The sequence below is a fragment of the Heptranchias perlo genome, chromosome 6, assembly GCF_035084215.1.
Source record: "Heptranchias perlo isolate sHepPer1 chromosome 6, sHepPer1.hap1, whole genome shotgun sequence".
Classification (NCBI taxonomy): Eukaryota; Metazoa; Chordata; class Chondrichthyes; order Hexanchiformes; family Hexanchidae; genus Heptranchias; species Heptranchias perlo.
Window position 1 is genome coordinate 2,256,413 of NC_090330.1, and position 20,987 is coordinate 2,277,399.

The 20,987-nt window shown below is 49.0% G+C and overlaps 1 protein-coding gene across 5 annotated transcripts in view; it reads right to left on the reverse strand.

Annotated features, from left to right (window-relative positions):
* The window catches only part of numa1 (nuclear mitotic apparatus protein 1), a 65,407-nt gene that overhangs the window by 16,438 nt on the left and 27,982 nt on the right, over positions 1-20,987 (reverse strand). For all 5 annotated transcript variants that reach the window (XM_067985596.1, XM_067985598.1, XM_067985594.1 and 2 more), the window contains 9 exons: positions 19,360-19,450; positions 16,928-17,042; positions 15,413-15,573; positions 12,901-13,015; positions 11,401-11,518; positions 8,527-8,667; positions 7,656-7,778; positions 2,900-6,172; positions 547-588 (listed from right to left, as the gene is read on the reverse strand). In XM_067985596.1, the coding sequence (XP_067841697.1) occupies positions 547-588; positions 2,900-6,172; positions 7,656-7,778; positions 8,527-8,667; positions 11,401-11,518; positions 12,901-13,015; positions 15,413-15,573; positions 16,928-17,042; positions 19,360-19,450 (4,179 nt within the window). The remainder of the gene's footprint in view (positions 1-546; positions 589-2,899; positions 6,173-7,655; positions 7,779-8,526; positions 8,668-11,400; positions 11,519-12,900; positions 13,016-15,412; positions 15,574-16,927; positions 17,043-19,359; positions 19,451-20,987) is intronic.

Consider the following 20,987-nt stretch of genomic DNA (forward strand, 5'->3'; position numbering starts at 1 on the left):
AATGAAGTACTTTTGAAGTATAGTCACTGTTGTAATGCAGGGAAGCACGCAGCCAATTTGCACACAGCAAGCTCCCATAAACTGCATAAAACATAAGAAATAGGCTTGTATTTCCTGGAACATAGAGGGTTAAGGGATGATTTGATTGAGGTTTTTAGGATTTTGAAAGGAATTGATAGGGTAGAGACATACTTTTTCTGCTGGTTGGGGCAGTCTAGGACAATGGGGCAGAGCCTTAAAATCAGAGCCAGGCCATTCAGGAGAGAAGTTAGGAAACACTTCTCCACACAAGGGGTGGTAGAAGTGCGAAACTCTCCCACAAAAAGCAGTAATTTTAAATCGGAGATCGACAGATTTTTGCTAGCCAAGAGTATTAAGGGATATGGAGCCAAGGCGGGTGGATGGAGTTAGGATACAGATCAGCCGTGATCTCAATGAACGGCAGAAAAGGCTTGAGGGGTTGAATGTCCCCTATGTTCCTAAGCCATGACAGGTTACAAGCACCATGCTCAGTCATGCACAGCCAGCACAAGGCGACACTTTTACCTTTTGGTTCTCTGCGGCCAGCTTCTTCTGCAGCTGCTCAACCTGTACAGATAGGATCGTTCCAGAGTCAGTCAGGGCGAAACTCAACCGTTAGCAACAAGCCCCTTTTGCACAGAACAGAGAGGAGTTAAGATTCAGGAAATAACGTGTACAGAAAGAGGCACAGGCATGAAGGAAGACTAGCTTTCACACCACCCCACATCAGGAGTCCCAGTGAGCACGAATGAGCAGATAACCTGTTTCCACCCCCTCACCCCCTGCGATGTTGATTGAGAACGTTCGGACATTAAAGAAACACTTGCGTTCCTATAGCGCCTTTCAACGTCCCAAAGCGCTTCACGGCCAATGAAGTACTTTTTGAAGTGTAGGAAATGCAGCAGCTAATTTGCACACAGCAAGATCCCACAAACAGCAACGTAATAAAAAAGATTATTTGGTCATTTAAGTAATGTTGGTTGAGGGATAAATATTGGCCCCAGAACACCAGGCAGAACTCCTCTGCTCTTCTTCGAAATAGTGGCCGTGGTATCTTTTACATCCACCCGAGGGGGCAGACGGGGCCTTGATTTAACATCTCATCTGAAAGCCTGCAATGCAGTAACTCCCTCCGTGCTACAATGGGATGTCAGAACGGATAATGCACTCAAGGCTGTAGTGGAGCTCAAACCCACATCCTTGCAACTCAGAGGAGAGGATGCTGGTACCCACAGAGCCAAGCAGATGTTTAATCTGTCGTGAAGTATTTATGTGCTAGAAACCGAGGCCAGTGGTTTTCAGTGTTCATGGGGTTGGTAGGTGGCGCCTTGTGCGCCGACCTGCCCAATCAAACAATGGCCAACGGTGGCCTCGTGGTTATGGCACTGGACTAGCAACCCAGAGGTCTTGAGTTCAAATCCCACCAGGGCAAATTATGTAATTGAATTCAAAAATGTCCTAACTTATGAGCTGGCACTAAAAAATGACCATGATTGGTCATAATTGTCATAAAAACCCAACTGGCTCACTAAAGTCTTTCAGGTAAGGGAACCTGCCACCCCTACATGGTCTGGGCCTTCTTGTGACTCCAGTCCCAAACTTGGTTGACTTTGTGCACCCTCAGGGCAACCAGAGATGGGCAATACAATTACCTTGCCAGGTTCATAGACTCAGTATCTCTCAGCCATCATGCCAGCTCTTTGAAAGAACTATCCAATTCATCCCAAGCCTCCTACCCTTTCCTCATAGCCCTGCATATTGTTCCTTTTCATGTAGAGGAATTTATAAATGTATTTCCTTTACAAATAGAGGCATAGAGTACAAAAGCAAGTGAGTTATACAAAACCTTTATAAATCACTGGTTAGGCCCCAGCTGGAATAGTGTGTCCAATTCTGGGCACCGCACTTTAGGAAGGAGAGGGTGCACAAGAGATCAGGACGGTACCAGGGATGAGGGACTTCAGTTATGTGGAGAGAATGGAGAAGCTGGGATTGTTCTCCTTAGAAGCAGAGAAGGTGAAGAGGAGATTTATTGGAGGCGTTAAACATTATGAGGGGTTTTGAAAGAGTAAATAGGGAGAAACTGTTTCCACTAGCAAGAGGGTCAGTAACCAGACTCAAGACAATTGGCAAAAAAATCCAGATAGGAGATGAGAAGAATTTTTTTTTTAATATATAAACGCAGTGAGTTATGATGATCTGGAATGTGCTGCCTGAAAGGGCGGTGGAAGCAGATTCAATGGTAACTTTCAAAAAGGGAATTAGATATATACATGAAAAGGAAAAAATTTGCAGGGAAAGAGCGGGGGGGGGGAAAAAAAAAGTGGGACCAATTGGATAGCTCTTTCAGAGTGCCTGCACTCTGATGGGCCGAATGGTTTCCCTCTGTGCTGTATGAATCTATAAATATATATCCAAGAATCGCAGAAACCCATGTGATTAAACGGACAGTGGCAGCGTGGATACGAAATTGGCTAAGGGTCAGAAAGCAGAGAGTGGTGGTGAACGGTTGTTTTTCAGACTGAGGGAAGTATAGTGGTGTTCCCCAGATGTCGGTATTAGGACCACTGCTCTTTTGGATATATATTAATGACCTGGACTTGGGTATAGAGGGTATAATTTCAAAGACGACACGAAACTTGGAAATGTAGCAAACAACGTGGAGGATAGTAACAGACTTCAGGAGGACATAAACAGACTGGTGAAATGGGCAGACACATGGCAGATGGAATTTAACGCAGAGAAGTGTGAAATGCTGCATTTTGGTAGGAAGAACGAGGAGAGGCAATATAAACTAAATGGTACAATTTTAAAGGGGATGCAAATAAAAATAAACATCCCCTAACCACCCAAGTGTGTATATGGAAAGAGGAATTACCTGCGTGATCAGCTTTTGCTGCTCATCCAAGACCTTGCGTTTCTCGTTCTCGTACTTGCTCGTCACCACTTCCACTCTCTTCCTGCTGTCCTCTTCCCTTGCTTTGCTGGCAGCCTCCTGCTCAGCCTGGCGAGCGGTTAGTCGGCCCAGCTCCTCGGCGTGGGCCTCCCGTGCCTTGGCCAGCTCCGCCTCCAGCCTGCCCTGGGCCAGACCCGCCTCCGAGCTCAGGGCGGCCGCCAGCTGGCTGTTGCTCTGCTGCAGGCAGCGCTCCTGCTCCTTGGAACGCCGGCTCTCCCCCTGCAGCTGCTGGATCTCCCGCTCCTGCTCCAGGCAGCGCTCCCTCAGGGGCGAGAGCTCGGCCAGCAGCCTCTCCTGCTGCTCCAGGCGGTCCTTCGCGGGCCCCAGCTCCGCCAGGGCCTTCGCCAGATCGCCGCTCAGCCGGAGCAGCTCCCGTTCTTCCCCGGAGCGCTTCTCTCGGTCGGCGAGCACCTCGCGCTCGAGCTTTTCCCCGACCTGCCTCGCTGCGGCCAACTCCCCCTGGAGGCTTTGGGCCGCCAATTTTTGGGCCTCGATCTCTTCTTTCAGGGACAAGTTCTCCAGCCTCGTGGCTTCAGCAGCGGACTCTCTCTGCAGTGCCTCAGAGGACGCACAGGCCTTCTCCGCCTTCAGGGCTTCTACGGTTTCCCGTAGCCTCCTGCTGGCTTCCTTTGTGGCCTCCATCTTCTCTCTCAGCTTCTCATTTTCCTGCTGCTCTTGGGCAGATTTCCGCTGCCAAGTTGGGATTTCCAGCTCCAGGGCCTGAACTCTGTCCTTCTGCTTCTCAAGCTCTTCCAGGTGCAGGGCCACCTTTTCCTGCAAGGCCCTCTCAGACGATTCTTTCTCATTCAGCGAGACGCGTGCTGACACCAAATCGGCTTGCAGGGCCGACAAGTGCTCTCGGCCGTACGAGCCCTGCTCGGCTTTCTCTGCCTCCAGTTGGGCAATGGTGCCTTGCTGCCCTTCGCACTTCAGCTCCAGCCCGGCTACTTGCGACTGGAGCCCCTCGATGGCATCCAGCTTCTCTTGGCAGAGGCTGCGGGAGACGGAGAGCTCTCTTTCAGCACGATCCACTTGCTGCTGGTGTTGCCGGACTGCCTCCTCGGCCGCCGAGCTCCGGCAGCCCAGCTCCTGCAGCTCTTCCTCTCTCTTGCTCAAGAGCTCCGCGTAACGCAGCATCTCCCTTTCCTGGCTGACTATCTTCTCTTTCATGCCTTTGGCGGCCGACACCTCAGCCTGGAGCTCGCTGACCTTGGCCTGCTGCCGCCCGGCTTCCTCCTGCCACTTATCCGCTTCGTCTCTCATCACTTTCTCCTTGGCCTCCTTCTCTGCGACGGCGGAGAGGGCGCTGGAAACCTTGTCCTGCAGCGTCGCAAGGCTCTCCTGCTGCTCCTTCAGCGATTGCTTCATCTTCGCCTCCACCTGGGCCTTGCTCGTCCTCTCTGCCTCGAGCTCCGCCTTGGCGCCGTCTTTCTCTTTCAGCAGTTTCCGCAGCTCATCCTCCGCCTCGGCCAGCTGTTCGGATTTGGTTCCCCGCAGTTCCTCCAGCTTGGTGCGCAGCGAGCTGGCCTCGAGGCGGGACCGCTCCACCCGGGCCTCCTCCTCTCTCGTCACCTGCAAGGCCCTGGAGAGGTCGCGCTCGAGCCCAGAGATTCGATCCTGTTGCTTGCTGTCCGACTGCTTGACCCGCTCCTCCAGTTCAGCCGCCTTGGCCCTCGCATCGGAGAGCTCACGTCTGACACGGTCTCGCTCATCGGAGGCTCTTCGGGCCTCCTCCTCCACCTGTGAAAGGCGCAGAGATGCTTCCTTCTGTGCTGCTTCGTACTTCTCCTGCCAGCAGACCACTTCAGCGCGAGCTTTGTCTTCCAGTGCTTCTTTCTCCTTCATTCTTGAGAGGGCGTCGCAAAGTTCACTCTGCAGCACAGAGGCTTTCCCCTGTTCCTCAGCATTCAACTCACTTAACCGAATCTCAAGCCCACTTCTCTTGGCCCTTTCTTCCAATAGCTCCGTCTGGGCCTTCTCCCGCTCCTCCTTCAAGCCCAAAACGATCTGGTCCCTCTGAACCTCTCTTTGTCGACCCACCTCAATCTTTTCCTTCCAAAATGCAACATCTTCACGGAGCCTCTCTTCTTCCTTTTCCTTCTCCTTGACCATCGCCAGCGCATCGGAGAGGTCGCTCTGCAGCTTTGCTGATCTTTCAAGCTGTTCATCGATGGATTGCTTCATTTGGCCTTCCGTCACCTCTCGGCGCTTCAGGTCTTCAGATAGCCGCGCTCGAGTTTGATCCCGTTCTTCCATCAGCCCCTTCACCTCCTGCTCCATTTGCAAAAGGCGCTCAGCTTCGAGGGCGCGAGCCTCTTCCCATCGCTTCCTCTCGCTTTCCAGCCCTCCGATAGTCCCCTGCAGGGAAGCAAGTTGCTCCTGGAGGGCCTCGTTATTCCGAAGACTCTCGTCGAGACCGGCCAACTTGCCTTCAGTCTCCTGCAGCTTCATTTGAAGAGCTGCCACCTCTTCCACATGGGTTTCACAAGCAGACTGGAGGCTTTGGTTTTGAGAAGCCAGCCCTGCAACCTGTGTGTCCAATTCTTGCACCTTCAGTGCCAGCTTGTTCCTCTCTCTCTCTAGAACTTCAACGCCCATCTGATTATCTTCCAGAGCCTGAATCTGTTTGGTGAGCAGCTCCAGTTCAGCTTCCTTCTCAGCCTTCAATGACTCGTACTGCATGACAACAGAAGCCTTCTCATTGCACGTCCTTTCTGCCTCTTCCTTCAGCGCGGCCACTTGCTGCAACTTGCTCTCTCTTTCGGCTTCCATCTCTCTCTCCAAACTGAGCAGTGCGTTCTCTTTGACCCTCAGGGCTTCCTCGAGGGTCTCAGACTTCCCGCGGAGATCGAGGGCAGCTTGTTGGGCCGCCCGCTCTTTGCTTTGCAGGTCTTCTGCCAGCTGGTGCTTCAGCATCTTTTCCTCCTCCAGCTCCACATCCTTCTGCATCAGGGAGTTGTGCAGCTTCATGATCTCCACGTTCAACGCATCAAGCTGCCCAGTCAGCCTTTCCTCCTGCACCCGTGCCGCTTGTTCGAGTAGCTCCTTCTGGTCCACCATCTGGCGGACCGACTGCTGGAGGCCGGCGACTGTCGCGGTTAGCTGGCTTTTCTCCTCCTTGTGAAACGCGTTCTCTTGTTCCAGTTCTGCAGCTTTGGTCGTCAGCTGTGACACTTCCACTTTGAACGCTTCCAGCTGCAACAGTGACAGAAAGGGGATAAAACAGACTAGAAAAGCTTTAATTAAAACAGATCAGCTACGATCTCATTGAACAGTGGAATAGGTGCGAGGGGGCTGAATGGCCTCCTCCTGTTCCTACATTGTGGGATATTACCTGAAATCCTAAAAGCAGCGTTCACAAAGCACAGTTGTAACAAAATATCTCAGTGCTTCACAATGAATTACTTCTGAAGCAAAACTTGGCAGCCATTTTTGTGCCAGCATTGTCCCACAAACAGCAAAGAGGTAATTGGCCTGCTGATACGTCACTAATGAGGAGAGCTGGAGTAAAATGGGCCTATATTCTCTGGAGCAAAGAATGGGAGGTGATCTCATTGAAACATAAGATTCTGAGTGGGCTTGACAGGGTAGATGCTGAAAGGTTGTTCCCCCCGGCTGGAGTGTCTAGAACTAGGGGACATAGTCTCAGAATAAGGGGTCGATCATTTAAAACTGAGATGAGGAGGAATTTCTTCACTCAAAGGGTTGTGAATCTTTGGAATTCTCTACCCCAGAGGGCTGTGGTTGCTGAGTCATTGAATATATTCAAGACTGAGATCGACAGATTTTGGGACTCTAGGGGAATGGGGATCGGACTGGAAAGTGTAGTTGAGGTCGAAGATCAGCCATGATTGTACTGAATGGCGGAGCAGGCTCGAGGGGCCGGATGCCCTAGTCCTGATGTCAACAGGCTATTCGACACGGGGAGTACAAGAGAAGAGAAACCACAGCCAAGCCTGATTCTGACATTCACTGATACCCACAGGCGTTGCTTGCCAGCAGGGTCACTGGGGACCGTGGCTGATTTCAACATTCCCCCCACCCCAACCTCAGGTGTACTGGAGGCCAATTGTAGCACTCCGATTGTTGGCCAGGCTGAGCTCTGTCAACTCACCAGAGACTGGGCGTTGAACCTGGGACTTTTTCTGGTGTCAGCCGTGGCTCAGTGGGTAGCACTCTCGCCTGAGTCAGAGTGGTTCAAGTCCCACTCCAGAGATTTAAGCACATAATTCAGGCTGACAATCCTGGTGTAGCACTGAGGGAGTGCTGCAATGGCAGAGGCGAGAGATTAAACCGAGGCCCCGTCTGCCCTCTCGGGTAGATGTAAAAGATCACTCGGCCACTATTTCAAAGAAGAGCAGGGGAATTCTCGCCAGTGTCCTGGCCAATATTTATCCCTCAACCAACTTCACTAACACAGATTATCTGGTCATTATCTCATTGATGTTTGTGGGATCTTGCTGTGCACAAATTGGCTGCTGCGTTTCCTACATTACAACAGTGACTACACTTCAAAAAGTACTTCACGGACTGTAAAGCACTTTGGGTCATCCTGAGGTCGTGAAAGGCCCTATAAAAAGGTGCAAGCTCTTGCTTTCTTTTCTAGACAGGCTTGTCACCACAAACTGCTCTGACTCCATGCAACACAATTTCTCAGGTTATTTTTGAAATGACCTACCTGGAGAATATCACCCATGACCTCTCCTTTCATCTCACTGGAACTTTCCCCAGCCACCTTCAGCTGATCCTCCATTAAGGATACTTTTCCTTCCAGTATCTGTATTTTTTCTTCCAAACATTTCTGTCACACAAAAAAACCCCACAAAATACATTTAAAAGTGAAAATCAGCACTGGGCAAACATGTCACCTCCGAGCAAGCACCTCAAAAACTGGGGGAAGGCAAAATTTACAACTGAAGTCAAGTGATTTTTTTCCAGAGGGAACTAACGATCTTGCATTTATAAAGTGCCTTGAACGTCCTCAGGCCTTTTTAATAGGAACATTGGTACAGGAGGAGGTCGTTCAGCCCCACGATCCCGTTTCACCAGACAGTGAACAAGATCCATATCCCTTGATACCATTACCCAAAAAAACTATCAATCTCAAGTCTTGAAAACTCCAATTGCCCTCCAGCATCCACAGCCTTTTTTGGGGCAGAGTGTTCCAGATTTCCACAGCCTTTGCATGAAGAAGTGCTCCCTGATTCCATCGCTGAACAGCCCAGCTCTAATTTTAAGATTCTGTCCCCTTGTTCTGGATTCCCCCACTGGAGGAAATAGTTTCTCTATCTACTCTATAGAATCTTTATCATTTTAAAGACTTTGATTGGATTGCCCCTCAACCTTCTAAACTCAAGGGACTACATACCAAGTTTATGCAACCTGTCCCCATAATTGAATCTTTGAACCCTGGGACGAACAGTGTACACTGGAACCCCATTTACAATATTATCTGCACCCATGTTAATCGATACAAATTGTTCACATCCTGACCTTCCTCCCCTTTACCCCAAGACTGTACGCACACACACGCACGCACACGTTCATACCTTCTCCGATAGAGTCACGTGGAGGTCGTTCTTCAGCTGTTTGTGCTTCCCTTCCCAAAGGGGCACAGCTGCCTCGTGCTCATCTGCCAGCTCGTTCAGGGCCTTCTGGGACTGGGCCAGCCGACTCCCAAAGTCACGAACCTACAGCACAAGATGAAACAGAAGGTTCTTACTGCAGTCCCAAGGTAACTGCCGACTCGTGTGCAGGGATCGAAAGGCTGAGTCGTTAACTGGGAGGGGCAACAGAAGATTCACAAAAAAGTGACCATTAACCTTTGTTGCTGGACAGACTGCCAAGGTCACCCAGTATCGACAGATCACGACACAGCGGTCAAATAATAACAAACAATTGACTAGAGACTTTCAGAACTGGAGGGTCACGACTGCCAAAGACAAAAGCTACATTTGGTTACCAGTGTGACATTGGTTTAGGCAGTGAACCCAAAACTGGTCATTAGTTTGACCGGTATCTTCAAAATATTTTAAGTGCAATGGAGATCAAAGACCAACTGTGACCCTACCTGCCAGTACAGTGGGCGACCAATATAAAACTACTGATTGTAACAGTAAGCACCGACTCGGGTAGTAAAACTGATTATCCTTTAAGCACACAGTAACTCCCAATCACCACAAACGAAATCTCATCAACTGCTGAATCAATCAATTGCCCTTTGTCTGCAAAGGCAGGTCAGCAGGCAATGAAAGAGCAAAACACTTTATACAATGGCTTATCACGTCTCTGAAATTTCCCAAAGTGCTTCACACAATGAAACACTTATCCAAGTGCAGTCACTGTGACATTAGGTAGACACGGGAGCAATTCTGTGCCAGCGAAGTCCCACAAACAGCGAATGAGCAGCCCATCTGTTTTAGACGATGTTTTGGGATGAATATTGGCCCAGGACACCTGAAGAATGCCTGCTCTTCTTCGAATAGTGCCATGGGGTTTTTAACATCCCCTGAAGCACCAGATAGAAGCTCACTTTGATATTTCACTTAAAAGGGCCGCCCCCCCCTCAACAGGGCAGCCCTCCCCCAGCGCCGCCCCCGCCCCCCCCCCCCCCCCAACAGGGCAACCCTACCCCAGCGCCGCCCCCCTCCGACAGGGCAACCCTCCCCCAGCGCCGCCCCCCCCCGACAGGGCAGCCCTCCCCCAGCGCCGCCCCCCCCCCCCCCCCGACAGGGCAGCCCTCCCCCAGCGCTGCCCCCCCCCCCCCCCCGACAGGGCAGCCCTCCCCCAGCGCCGCTCCCCCCAACAGGGCAGCCCTCCCCCAGCGCCGCCCCCCCCCAACAGGGCAGCCCTCCCCCAGCGCCGCCCCCCCCCCAACAGGGCAGCCCTCCCCCAGCGCCGCCCCCCCCCAACAGGGCAGCCCTCCCCCAGCGCCGCCCCCCCAACAGGGCAGCCCTCCCCCAGCGCCGCCCCCCCAACAGGGCAGCCCTCCCCCAGCGCCGCCCCCCCAACAGGGCAGCCCTCCCCCAGCGCCGCCCCCCCCAACAGGGCAGCCCTCCCCCAGCGCCGCCCCCCCCCCAACAGGGCAGCCCTCCCCCAGCGCCGCCCCCCCCAACAGGGCAGCCCTCCCCCAGCGCCGCCCCCCCAACAGGGCAGCCCTCCCCCAGCGCCGCCCCCCCAACAGGGCAGCCCTCCCCCAGCGCCGCCCCCCCAACAGGGCAGCCCTCCCCCAGCGCCGCCCCCCCAACAGGGCAGCCCTCCCCCAGCGCCGCCCCCCCAACAGGGCAGCCCTCCCCCAGCGCCGCCCCCCCAACAGCCTGAATTTCACTCAAGTCTCGAGTGGGGTTTGAACCCACGATCCTTTCACCCAGAGGACAAGAGTTATACTAACTGAGCCAAGTTGACATGAATCAGAGTCATGGGAAATAGTTTGTGCTAAATATCAGGTTGTGGGAGAACCGTCACCACACGGACTGCAGCGGTTCAAGAAGACGGCTCACCACCACCTTCTCGAGGGCAATTAGGGATGGGCAATAAATGCCGGCCTCGCCAGCGACGCCCACATCCCATGAACGAATAAAAAAAAGATAATGTTGCGGAAGTTACAGCCAAGGAACAGGCCATTCAGCCCAACTAGTCTATGTCAGGTTTTACCTTTCACACAAGCAAATAGTCCTAATCACATTTAACCACCCTATTCCCAGATCCCTTTACCTTCAGATCTAATCTTCAATGTTGACATAGTTTCTGCTTCAACCTCTAACCTTGGAAATGAATTCAATAGCCTCACAACTGTGTAAAGCAGTTACTCCTGCTGTCTGTGCTGAATCTTATTTAACTCTGTATCTATGAGACCTCATTCTTGATGCCTCACTACTGGAAACAATATCCTGTCTCACCTTTTCAAAATTTGAAACACTGTTTATGAAGAAAGCCCATCTGATCCAAAATACAAACCCTACCATCTCCCTATCACAATATCCAGCTGCTTGTAGAAAGGATTTCAGTGTCCTGGCCACAATCACCATTCCAACCGGTTCCAGGGATCACCAACTGCATCCCATCATCCATCCCAAACCTGCCCTTCACAAACCTGATCACGTGCCCTCCTGTCCAACAAGAAGGGAGGATATGAAACCAGAGAGTTCCACATTTACTGTCTCTACCCAGTTAAGTATCAGTTAACTACATGTTGATGTAGTTTCCTCCATTATAGCAGCCTCTATACTTCAGAAGTACTTCATTGGGTGTAAAGTGCTTTAGGATATACTGAGGTTGTGAAAGGCGCTATATTTTTTAATCTTGTGCCTCTGTACGGTCCCCAGTGCACGGCAGCAGGTTATTCGACTTTATAGAGGCACCATTTCCCGCAAGGTAAATCAATAAATAGCAGAAGTAACAGGTTTTACTAAAGATTGGTCTACCTTGTATGAAAGGTCTCCATTTTCCTCTTCAAGTTTATCGATTTTTCGCTCCATTTGGCTCTTCTCTGTCTTAAGATCCTGACACTGTTTCTGAGCATCACGCAGTCTGTTCAATAAACTGGGGAGAGGGGGCAAAGACAAAAAAAAGCGTAGGGAAGTTAAGAGCACACAATAAATGCACAAAGCAGGCCATTCAGACTGTTGCAGTCAGAAAAACTTTATAGTCAAGCCAGCATCAAAATAATTATCACTTCCAAACAGCAGGTGGAAGCCTTGTAGCTTTTTTTTGATTGCAGGAGCCCAAAGAAGGAAAATAAAATCCTTCAAATGTTGCACTGAGTGGGAGCAGCTTCACACCTCAAAGCCCCAGGTAGGCTGTGCAGCATCTCAGCTGTGCCACCAGGTGGTGGCAGAGAGCAGAGGTTCATAGTATGGTGCAGCACAGGAAGAGACCATTCAGCCCATCGTGCCTGTGCCAGCTCTTTGAAAGAGCTTTCCAATTAGTCCCATTCCCCCTGCTTTTTCCCTATAGCCCTGTAAATTTTTTCCCTTCAAGTATTTATCCAATTCCCTTTTTACTATTGAATCTGTTTCCACCGCCCTTTCAGGCAGCGCATTGCAGATCATAACAATTCGCTGCGTAAAAAAAAGGTTTCCTCATGTCACCTCTGGCTCTTTTGCCAATCACCTTAAATCTGTGTCCTCTGGTTACCAACCCTTCTGCCACTGAAAACAGTTTCTCCTTATTTACTCCATCAAAACCCTTCATGATTTTGAACACCTCTATTAAATCTCCCTTTAACCTTCTCTGTTCTAAGGAGAACAACCCTAGCTTCTCCAGTCTCTCCACATAACTGAAGTCTCTCATCCCTAGTACCATTCTAATAAATCTTCTCTGCACCCTCTCCAAGGCCTTGACATCCTTCCTAAAGTGTGGGGCCCAGAATTGGACACAATACTCCAGCTGAGGCCTAATCAATCAGTGTTTTGTAAAGGTTTAGCATAACTTCCTTGCTTTTAGGAACATAGGAACAGGAGTAGGCCATTTAGCCCCTTGAGCTTGTTCAATACTGAAGGACTCTATGCCTCTATTAACAAAGCCCAGGATCCCGTACGCTATTTTAAAAACAGCCTTCGCAACTTGTCCTGCCACCTTCAAAGATTTGTGTACGTACACCTCCGGAAGGGAAGGATAAGGAACCCTCCTCACTCCCAGGTGCTTCCCAGAATTCCACTGGTATAGACCCCAGGGAATAGGTTGTGATACCTAGAAATGGCCCCCAGTCAAAGCTTGAGTTTTAAAAGCCCACTGAGGTGAAGGAGGGAGCATGCTCAGGCAGCAACAGCAGACAAAACAGAGGCCTCACTGTCCCTCACCCACACTGGACAACAGCTACTTAACTAGACAACTCCCTCCCTCTCTGTTCAACACTTCACGGCTCCTCCAGCTGTACAAGAAATCTCTGCCGTTCAACGTGGATTGTGGGACTGCAGTGGTACCTCTCATTCTTCTCCCTCAGATTGCCGAGCTCGTCAGGCTCCTGCTCGCTGGCCTGTCTCTCAGTCAGCTTCACCAGACGGTCGACCTTCTGCTGCATAATGGAGATCTGTGTTTCTAATGAAAGAAAATGAGGATATCACGAGCCATAGTGTTCTTCCTCTCCGCTTCCAAATGTGCTCTCCTGAAGCTGGAGACTCTTGCCATGCTTCCACATGCACTGGCCACCCTCATCCAAGTGCTCAGTGAGGTCAGAAAAATAGAAAGAACTTGCATTTATACAGCACCTTTTACCACCTCAGGACGTCCCAAAGCCAACCAATGAAGTACCTTTTGAAGTGTAGTCACTGTTGTAATGTAGGAAACGCGGCAGCCAATTCGCACACAGCAAGATCCCACAAACAGCAATGAGATAAATGACCAGATAAGCTGTTTTAGTGATGACGGTTGAGGGATAAATATTGGCCAGGACAGTGGGGAGAACTCCCCTATTTTGAGAACTTCAAAATAGTGCCATGGGTTTTTTTTTTACATCCACCTGAGGGCAGATGGGGCCTCTGTTTAACGTCTCATCTGAAAGACGGCACCTCCGACAGCGCAGCACTCCCTCAGCACTGGCACTGGGAGTTTTGGCCCAAATTTTTGCTCAAGTCTCTGGAATGGGACTTGAATTCACAACCTTCTGACTCAGAGGCGAGAGAGTGCTACCCACTGAGCTACCGCTGACCCAGGTCACCAGAGAATGATGGTGAAGAGCATCACAGCCAAACTTGATCCTGAGCTCACCCATAACCACCCCAGTAAAAAGAGAGGGGTGGGAGTCATGGGTCGCCAGAAGGAGGTCAGTACATAAACAATCGGGAACAAGCGCACCATTTCATTTCTTCCCCCTCCCCTCCCGAGCTCAGGAATCCAGAGGCCAACTGTACCACCCCAACCGCTGCTCCAAGTCCAACCAGCTAACACAGCAGAGGCAGATTGGAAATCAAACTGGAGACCTTCCGTACTGTTTGGCTCAGCAGGATGTTAAAGATCCCAAAGCATCAATCGAAAAAGAGTGGGCAGCTCTCCTGGTGTCCTGGCCAACATTCCTGTCTCAACCAACACCAGCATTTGCTATTTGTGCACCAATTGGCTGCATGTTTACCTAACTCATTGCATGTGAAGTGTTCTGGGATACCCCAAGAGATGAGAGAAGGTCCTACATAAATGAACGTTTTTTTTCTTTACCCGTGGATGCATTTACAAATTGAACAATCTAGGAATCTTCAACACCCTTTCCAAATCAGTTTGTTGGAACAAAAGCCTGGTATCACCGCCAACATTTTCCAGCAAGAATAATTATTAGCACAATTATTTTTGGAGGGGCAGAAGAGAAGCAAGAAGGTGGACACTTGTCTAGTTAAATTCACATGTCACCAAGAGCTCAATGTCCTGGGAACACCTTCACCTGAAAGTTCCCTTCCAAGTCACACACCAGCCTGACATATTGCACTGTTCCTTCATTATTTGAGAGTCAATATTCTGGAATTCCCTACTCAAATGGCTCACTAATGTCCTTTAAGGAAAGAAAACTGCCGTCTTTACCCGGGCTGGGCCTGTATGTGACTTCAGTCCCACACCAACACGCTTGACTCCAGCTGCCCTCTGAAGTGACCCAACAAGACACAAATGCATCAAACACAGGATGCAGCTGTTCAAGAAGGCGGCCCACAACCACCTTCTCAGGACAACTAGGGATGGACAATAAATGCTTGTCTTGTCAGCAACGCCCATATCCCGAGAATAAGAATATTGAAAATAAGGTAATGAGGCCAGTGCCAGGTATGTTTACTGAGCCATCAGTTTGACGGGGGAGGCCATTTAGAACAGAGATGAGGAGAAATTTCTTCACTCAGAGGGTGGTGAACCTGTGGAATTCTCCACCACAGAAGGCAGTGGAGGCCAAGTCATTAGATATATTCAAGAAGGAGATAGATATATTTCTTAATGCTAAAGGGATCAAGGGGTATGGGGAAAAAGCAGGAACAGGGTACTGAGTTGGACGATCAGCCATGATCATTTTGAATGGCGGAGCAGGCCCAGAGGGCCGAATGGCCTGCTCTTGCTCCTATTTTCTATGATTCTATGATTGATGTTCCTGCTAGTGGACGCAACATGCGCCCTTCATTGCCAATGCACTATGGCTGCAGTATGTACCAACTCACCATGGTTAAGTCAACAGTGCCTCCAAAAGCAGCAACGTCATGGCAACACCATCACCTCTAAATTCTTCAAGTCACACACCATCCCAACTTGGGATATATATCGGCCGTTTCTTCAGTGTCCTGGAACTCCCTCCCTAACAGCACTATGGGAGAACCTTCACCACACGGACTGCGGCGGTTCAAGATGGCAGCTCACCACCACCACCTTCTCAAGAGCAATTAAGGATGGGCAATAATGGCCGGCCTTGCCAGCACCACCCACATCTCACGAACACATGGGAGCATGCACAGTTTCACCTTCAGTTACCTTTCTCAGTAATCAGCTTGCGGGCCTCAGTCAGCTCGATTTCCAACTCGTCGTGAAGCATTCGCGAGTCCGCCAGCTGCTTCTTCATTCGCCGCATCTGGACCAATGGGGTCTGCATGAAGTCCCGCATTGGTGACGTAGGGGATGTAGACGGCGCGTAACTGCACAAAGGAAAGGATCGGAGATAAAAACCACCAAACTGTAATGGACCTTCTCGATAATCACTCATCTAATCAACCCTGCTCATTAAGGACCAGCGACGTGTATATATATATATATATATATTGAATGTCCCCACTGACTATAGCAGGCAGGCTCATGCGAAGGCAATTTGCCCGCTATATGCGATGGTGTTAATAAAATTAAAAAATAGTTTCAGTTGCAGTTAGTTGGCCTTGAGGGGTTGCCGAGCAGAATTGGTTTTGTGAAGAAAGCTGAAACATCAATAAAAACCAATAGAGAAATGTAACAAAAGACATAGCCCAGAATGATACCGGGGCATTAAGGGTTAAATTATGAGGACAGGTTACATCAACCAGGCTTGTAGTCCCTTGAGTATAGAAGATTAAGGGGTGATCTAATTGAGAAACTATTTCCTCTGGTGGGAGAGTCCAGAACAAGGCCATAACTTGAAAATTAGAGCAAGGCTATTCAGGTGATGTCAGGAAGCATTTCTACACAGAAAGGATCTCTCTCTCAACCACTCCCCACCACCCCCCCCCACCCCAAAACTGTTGAGGCTGGGGTCAATTGAAAATTTCAAAACAGATCAATAGATTTTTGTTAGGCAAGGACATTAAGGATTGTGGAATAAAGGTGGGTAAATGGAGTTAAGATACAGATCAATCAGGATCTAATTGGGCTAGAGGGGTTGAATGGCCTCCTCCTGTTCGTATATACCAGAGGCCTATATTTACCAGATAGCTTTCAAATCTGGGCCATTACAGCTGATGGACTGCAGGCACAAATTCACTGGTGGTAAAAAAAAAAGTTCTCTCTATCCCTTGGTCAATCCTTAAATGGGATAAATCTCCTGCAGCGCCAAGCGGGTTTTGGTGAAGGCGTCTCATCAGAAAATATAAAATATTAAAATGAAGTCTGCCTTATTACATTCAGTGCACCTTCAGGAGATGTTATTTACTTATCTGAAATAATATACTTTCTCTCGCCATCTAACCTGTTGAGTATTTTCCAGCATTTTCTTTGTTTATTTCAGATTTCCAGAATCCGCAGTGTTTTGCTTCTGTTATTTGCTTACGATTGTTCCTGCATTCAGTGCACCGCAACGAGGTGGGAACTAGTGAGTAAACACAGCTGTTTCTGCCCAAAATACACGGAGCGCTTAAGATGCTGTAACTGGCTACTTTGAAATTGACGTTACCATAAGCGTTTGACAGTTTTCACTCTTTGGCCGATGTAAGTGACCACCTGTTTTAAACGTGGATGTGTTAAGTGGTGGGGACTGTGCATTTAAAAAAAAACGTCCAGACTCCAGAAACACATCAGGTTACTGACCTGTACACACTGGATGCCAAGAATCGCGTTCTTTGCACTCCACTTTTCCCACAGAAAGTTGGCGAGTTAGTCTCGTCTGAACTGGCGCTGAATAGGCGGGTGACTGGAGAGGAGGCTGGAGGAGGAAACATGAAACATCTAGTCAGGGCCGAGCTGCTGGGGTTCATCCACCAGTGTGACTGCCCTCAGCAAAGATTAAATAAGGCACAGCAACAGTCTTAAAATAAGTAAAGTATGCAGGAAATGCAGGCTGATGCAAATAAAAGTGAAGTACGTTTTGAAGGAAGAAAGGTCCAAATGAAGTGGAGGAACAGAGAGATCCAGGGGGGCGGACGGACCTATAAAATCCCATGGTCCTATTTGGAAGAGCAGGTGTCCTGGGCCAATATTTATCCCTCACTAAAAAAAAATCTGGTCATTTATCACTTTGCTATTTGTGGGACCTTGCTGTGTACACATTGGCTGCCACATATATTACATTACAAAAGTGACAATACTTCAAAAAGTACTTCATTGGTTGTAAAGCGCTTTGGGATGTCCTGAGGTCATGAAAGGCGCTGTATAAATGCAAGTCTTTCCTTTTTTACTTTCTAACATTGCCATGGAAGATTTGCTGGGAGATAATTCCAGTGCCATCCATGTTGGGTTGCTTCTCAGGGATCCATTAATTAACTATCCACAGCACAGTAACTATTAGGCAGCGTCACAACAGTGGATTTGCATTCAGAAAGCAGCAGCATTTATAAAACAGGATGGGCCAGATGTGCAGTGCTGTGCACAATTTCGATTCCCCAAGATAACTGGCAAAAAAAACCAGAGGGGCGATGAGAATTAATTTAATTTTTTTATGCAGTGAGTTGTTATGATCTGGAATGCACTGCCTGAAATGGTGGTGAAAAAGATTCAATAGTAACTTTCGAAAGTGAAATGGATAAATACTTGAAAAGGAGAAATTTGCAGGGCTATGGGGAAAGAGCAGGGGAGTGGGACTAATGGAATAGCGCTTTCAAAGAGCCGGCACAGGCACGACGGGCCGAACGAACTCCTTCTGTGTTGTACGATTCTACGACCTCAAGGAGGACATTGCAGCTCTAGAGAAGATGCAGAGAAGGACAACAAGGAGGTCTACGTGTTGTCGGCTATGAAGACAGATCTCATGCCTTGGGTTTAGATTTGCTGGAGAGGCTTAATTCAGAAAGGATCTGATTCAGTTACTCAAAATCGCTAAGAGCACTGGTAACGTACAATTGGACAGATTGTTTGGGGCAATGGTAGAACTTGGGGCCACCCATTCAAACTAGGAACGCAGGGAGCGAGGTTGAATGTGCAGAATGTTCACTTTTCCCAGAGGCTGATTGACCTGCGGGTGACGATTCTGGAGATGGCATCGAGGATTGACTCCTCACAGCCCTTAGAGAAGGCAATGGCCATGAAACAACGCAATTGCAGCAAAAGAAAACCAAAATTAATTATTCCAACAGCAACAAGTTGCATTTATATCGTGCCTTTAATGTAGTAAAACATCCCAAGTAGCAAAACATTCAAAATTTGACAGTCACATGAGAGGTATTAGGACAGGTGACCAAAAGCTTGGTCAAAGAGGTAGATTTTAAGCAGCATCTTAAAGGAGGAGAGGGGTTCCAGAGATTAGGGCCTAGGCAGCTGAAGGCATGGCTGCCAATGGTGGAATGATGGAAATGGGGGGCGGGGGGCAGGGGGGGGGGGAAAGAGATGCGCAAGAGGCCAGAATTGGAGGCGCGCAGAGATCTTGGAGGTTGTAGGGCTGGAAGAGGTTACAGAGATAGGGAGGGGTAAGGCCAGAGGGATTTGAAAACAAGGATAAAAAAAAGAGGTGGTGTCAGACTGGGAGCCAATGTTGGTCAGTGAGCACAGGGGTGATTGGTGAAGGGGAACTGGAGAGGGGGTATGGGCAGCAGAGTTTTGGATGAGCTCAAGAAGGCAATGGGCATGTCTTTTTAAAAAATGCAATTGCAGCAAAAGAAAAGCTAGGTGAATTATTCCAACAACAACAACAACAACTTGTATTTATATAGCGCCTTTAATGCAGTGAAACGTCCCAAGGTGATTCATGGGAGTGTAATCAGACTAAATTTGACAGTGAGCCACATAAGGAGATATCAGCACAGGGTGCCTGGTGGGAGGCCGGCCAGGACCCAATCAGTAGGTTTGAGGCCTCTTGGGGCATGCCTGTTTGAGGGTCAGAGGAACTTTTGACAGACGATTCCTGAGATGACAACAGGGTTTATTATTCCCCTCTGCGAGGACACTGGGGGCCCCGATGGCCTTTTCTTGAGCTAGATGTATAACAAGTCTGGAACTGATTCGTAAACGGCAGCTCTCACACATACTTTTTTTTTGCTACAGCAAATTAGTTCCCTCGCGAAGAGGTTTTAAAAAAGAAATTAAGTTACCTCGGCTCCGCAAGAAAGTGGCCAAATTGTTGTCCAGATGAATTCCTTCTTCATTGTCAAGGACATAGTGAAGGATGTGCACAAGTTCACCCTGTGAAGGAAGGCTGAAAAGTTAACTTTCAAACTTTAAAATAAATAAAAAGGAACAAATACACAAAATGCTACAAATCAGGGGCTAGATTTTCTCGACCAATGACTGAATGGGGCAGAAAACTTAGCTCCAGATAAAACTGTTCGGAAGAGGAGAGGGGGCTACATTTGAGAGCAAGCTTATCAAAAATAAAAATCCTACATGGCTTTAACGTTGCGTGTTTTGTAATAAACATTTAAGATGGTGACGTTTCTGCAATGGGGCAATAAACAATTTGTTGCTATGTGAAAATTTCGCTGATTTACAGCGCATTGTTTTTCTCCTGAATATTCCTCCCAGAGGCACTGCCCCCTTGCTGGGCTCGAGCTCCACCCACAGGCACTGGCCGCCCTCCAGTACCTTGATTGTCAGCAGTGTCAAACTTTCGACTGCGGCCTGTTGCCAATCTCCGAGCCCAATGCCAACTTCACTCACCAGGGATCCAGGGATCGCACTTCAAACACGGATCAACGGGGACTCTGACCAAGAACTGTCCGCTGTGGCTCAGTGGGTAATGCTCGCGCCTTGGAGTCAGAAGGTCGTGGGTTCAAGTCCCATTCCAGAGACTTGAGTCCATAATCTGGGCTGAAGGAGTGCTTCACTGTTGGTGGTGCAGTCTTTCGGATGAGACGCTAAACTGAGGCCCCGCCTGCCCCCTCAGGTGGATGTAAAAAGTCCCACGGCCACTATTTTGAAGAGCAGGGGGAGTTCTCCCTAGTGTTCTGGCCAATATTTATCACTCAACCAACATCACTAAAACAGATTATCTGGTCATTATCACATCGCTGTTTGTGGGAGCTTGCTGCGTGCAAATTGGTTGCCACATTTCCTATAGGTGACTACACTTCAAAAGAACTTCATTGGTTGCAAAGTGCTTTGGGACGTCCTGAGGTCGTGAAAGGTGCTATATAAATGCAAGTCCTTCATTTCTTTCCGAGCCCACTGATGCCACTTGACACATACGGTGGAATTCTCAGCCACAAATCACTGTCCATAAATTCTTTGGAACAGGAGGAATATTAAAGGGGATGAGGAACAAGGAGAGTGTGGGCTCGTGTGGAGATAAACACTGGTACACACCTGATGGGCCAAATGGCCTCTTTTTAAAGCTGGGACCTCCTGTGATCACACTGCTAACTCCATCTGAAGGAAGTAGGATGAAAGTGCCCTCTTATATACAATCCCACTAAGAACACAGTACTCACTTAAAAAAAAAACTGATAGATGGGACAGGGTTACAAATAATCTTCAACTACTTCATCAATGACCTTCCCTCAGTCATTAAGTCACAAATGGGGCTGTTCGCTGATAATACCACAGCATTTAGTGCCGTTCACAACTCCTCTGATAATGCCCGTGCCAGCCTACAGTGGGACCTGGATAGCCTCCTGGCTTGGGCTGACGAGCACCAGGCAACATTTGCATCATGGAAGTGCCAGGTAGAGATTATCTCAAGCAAGAGATTTTTTTCCTGCCTCTCCCAGGAGATTACATGGCA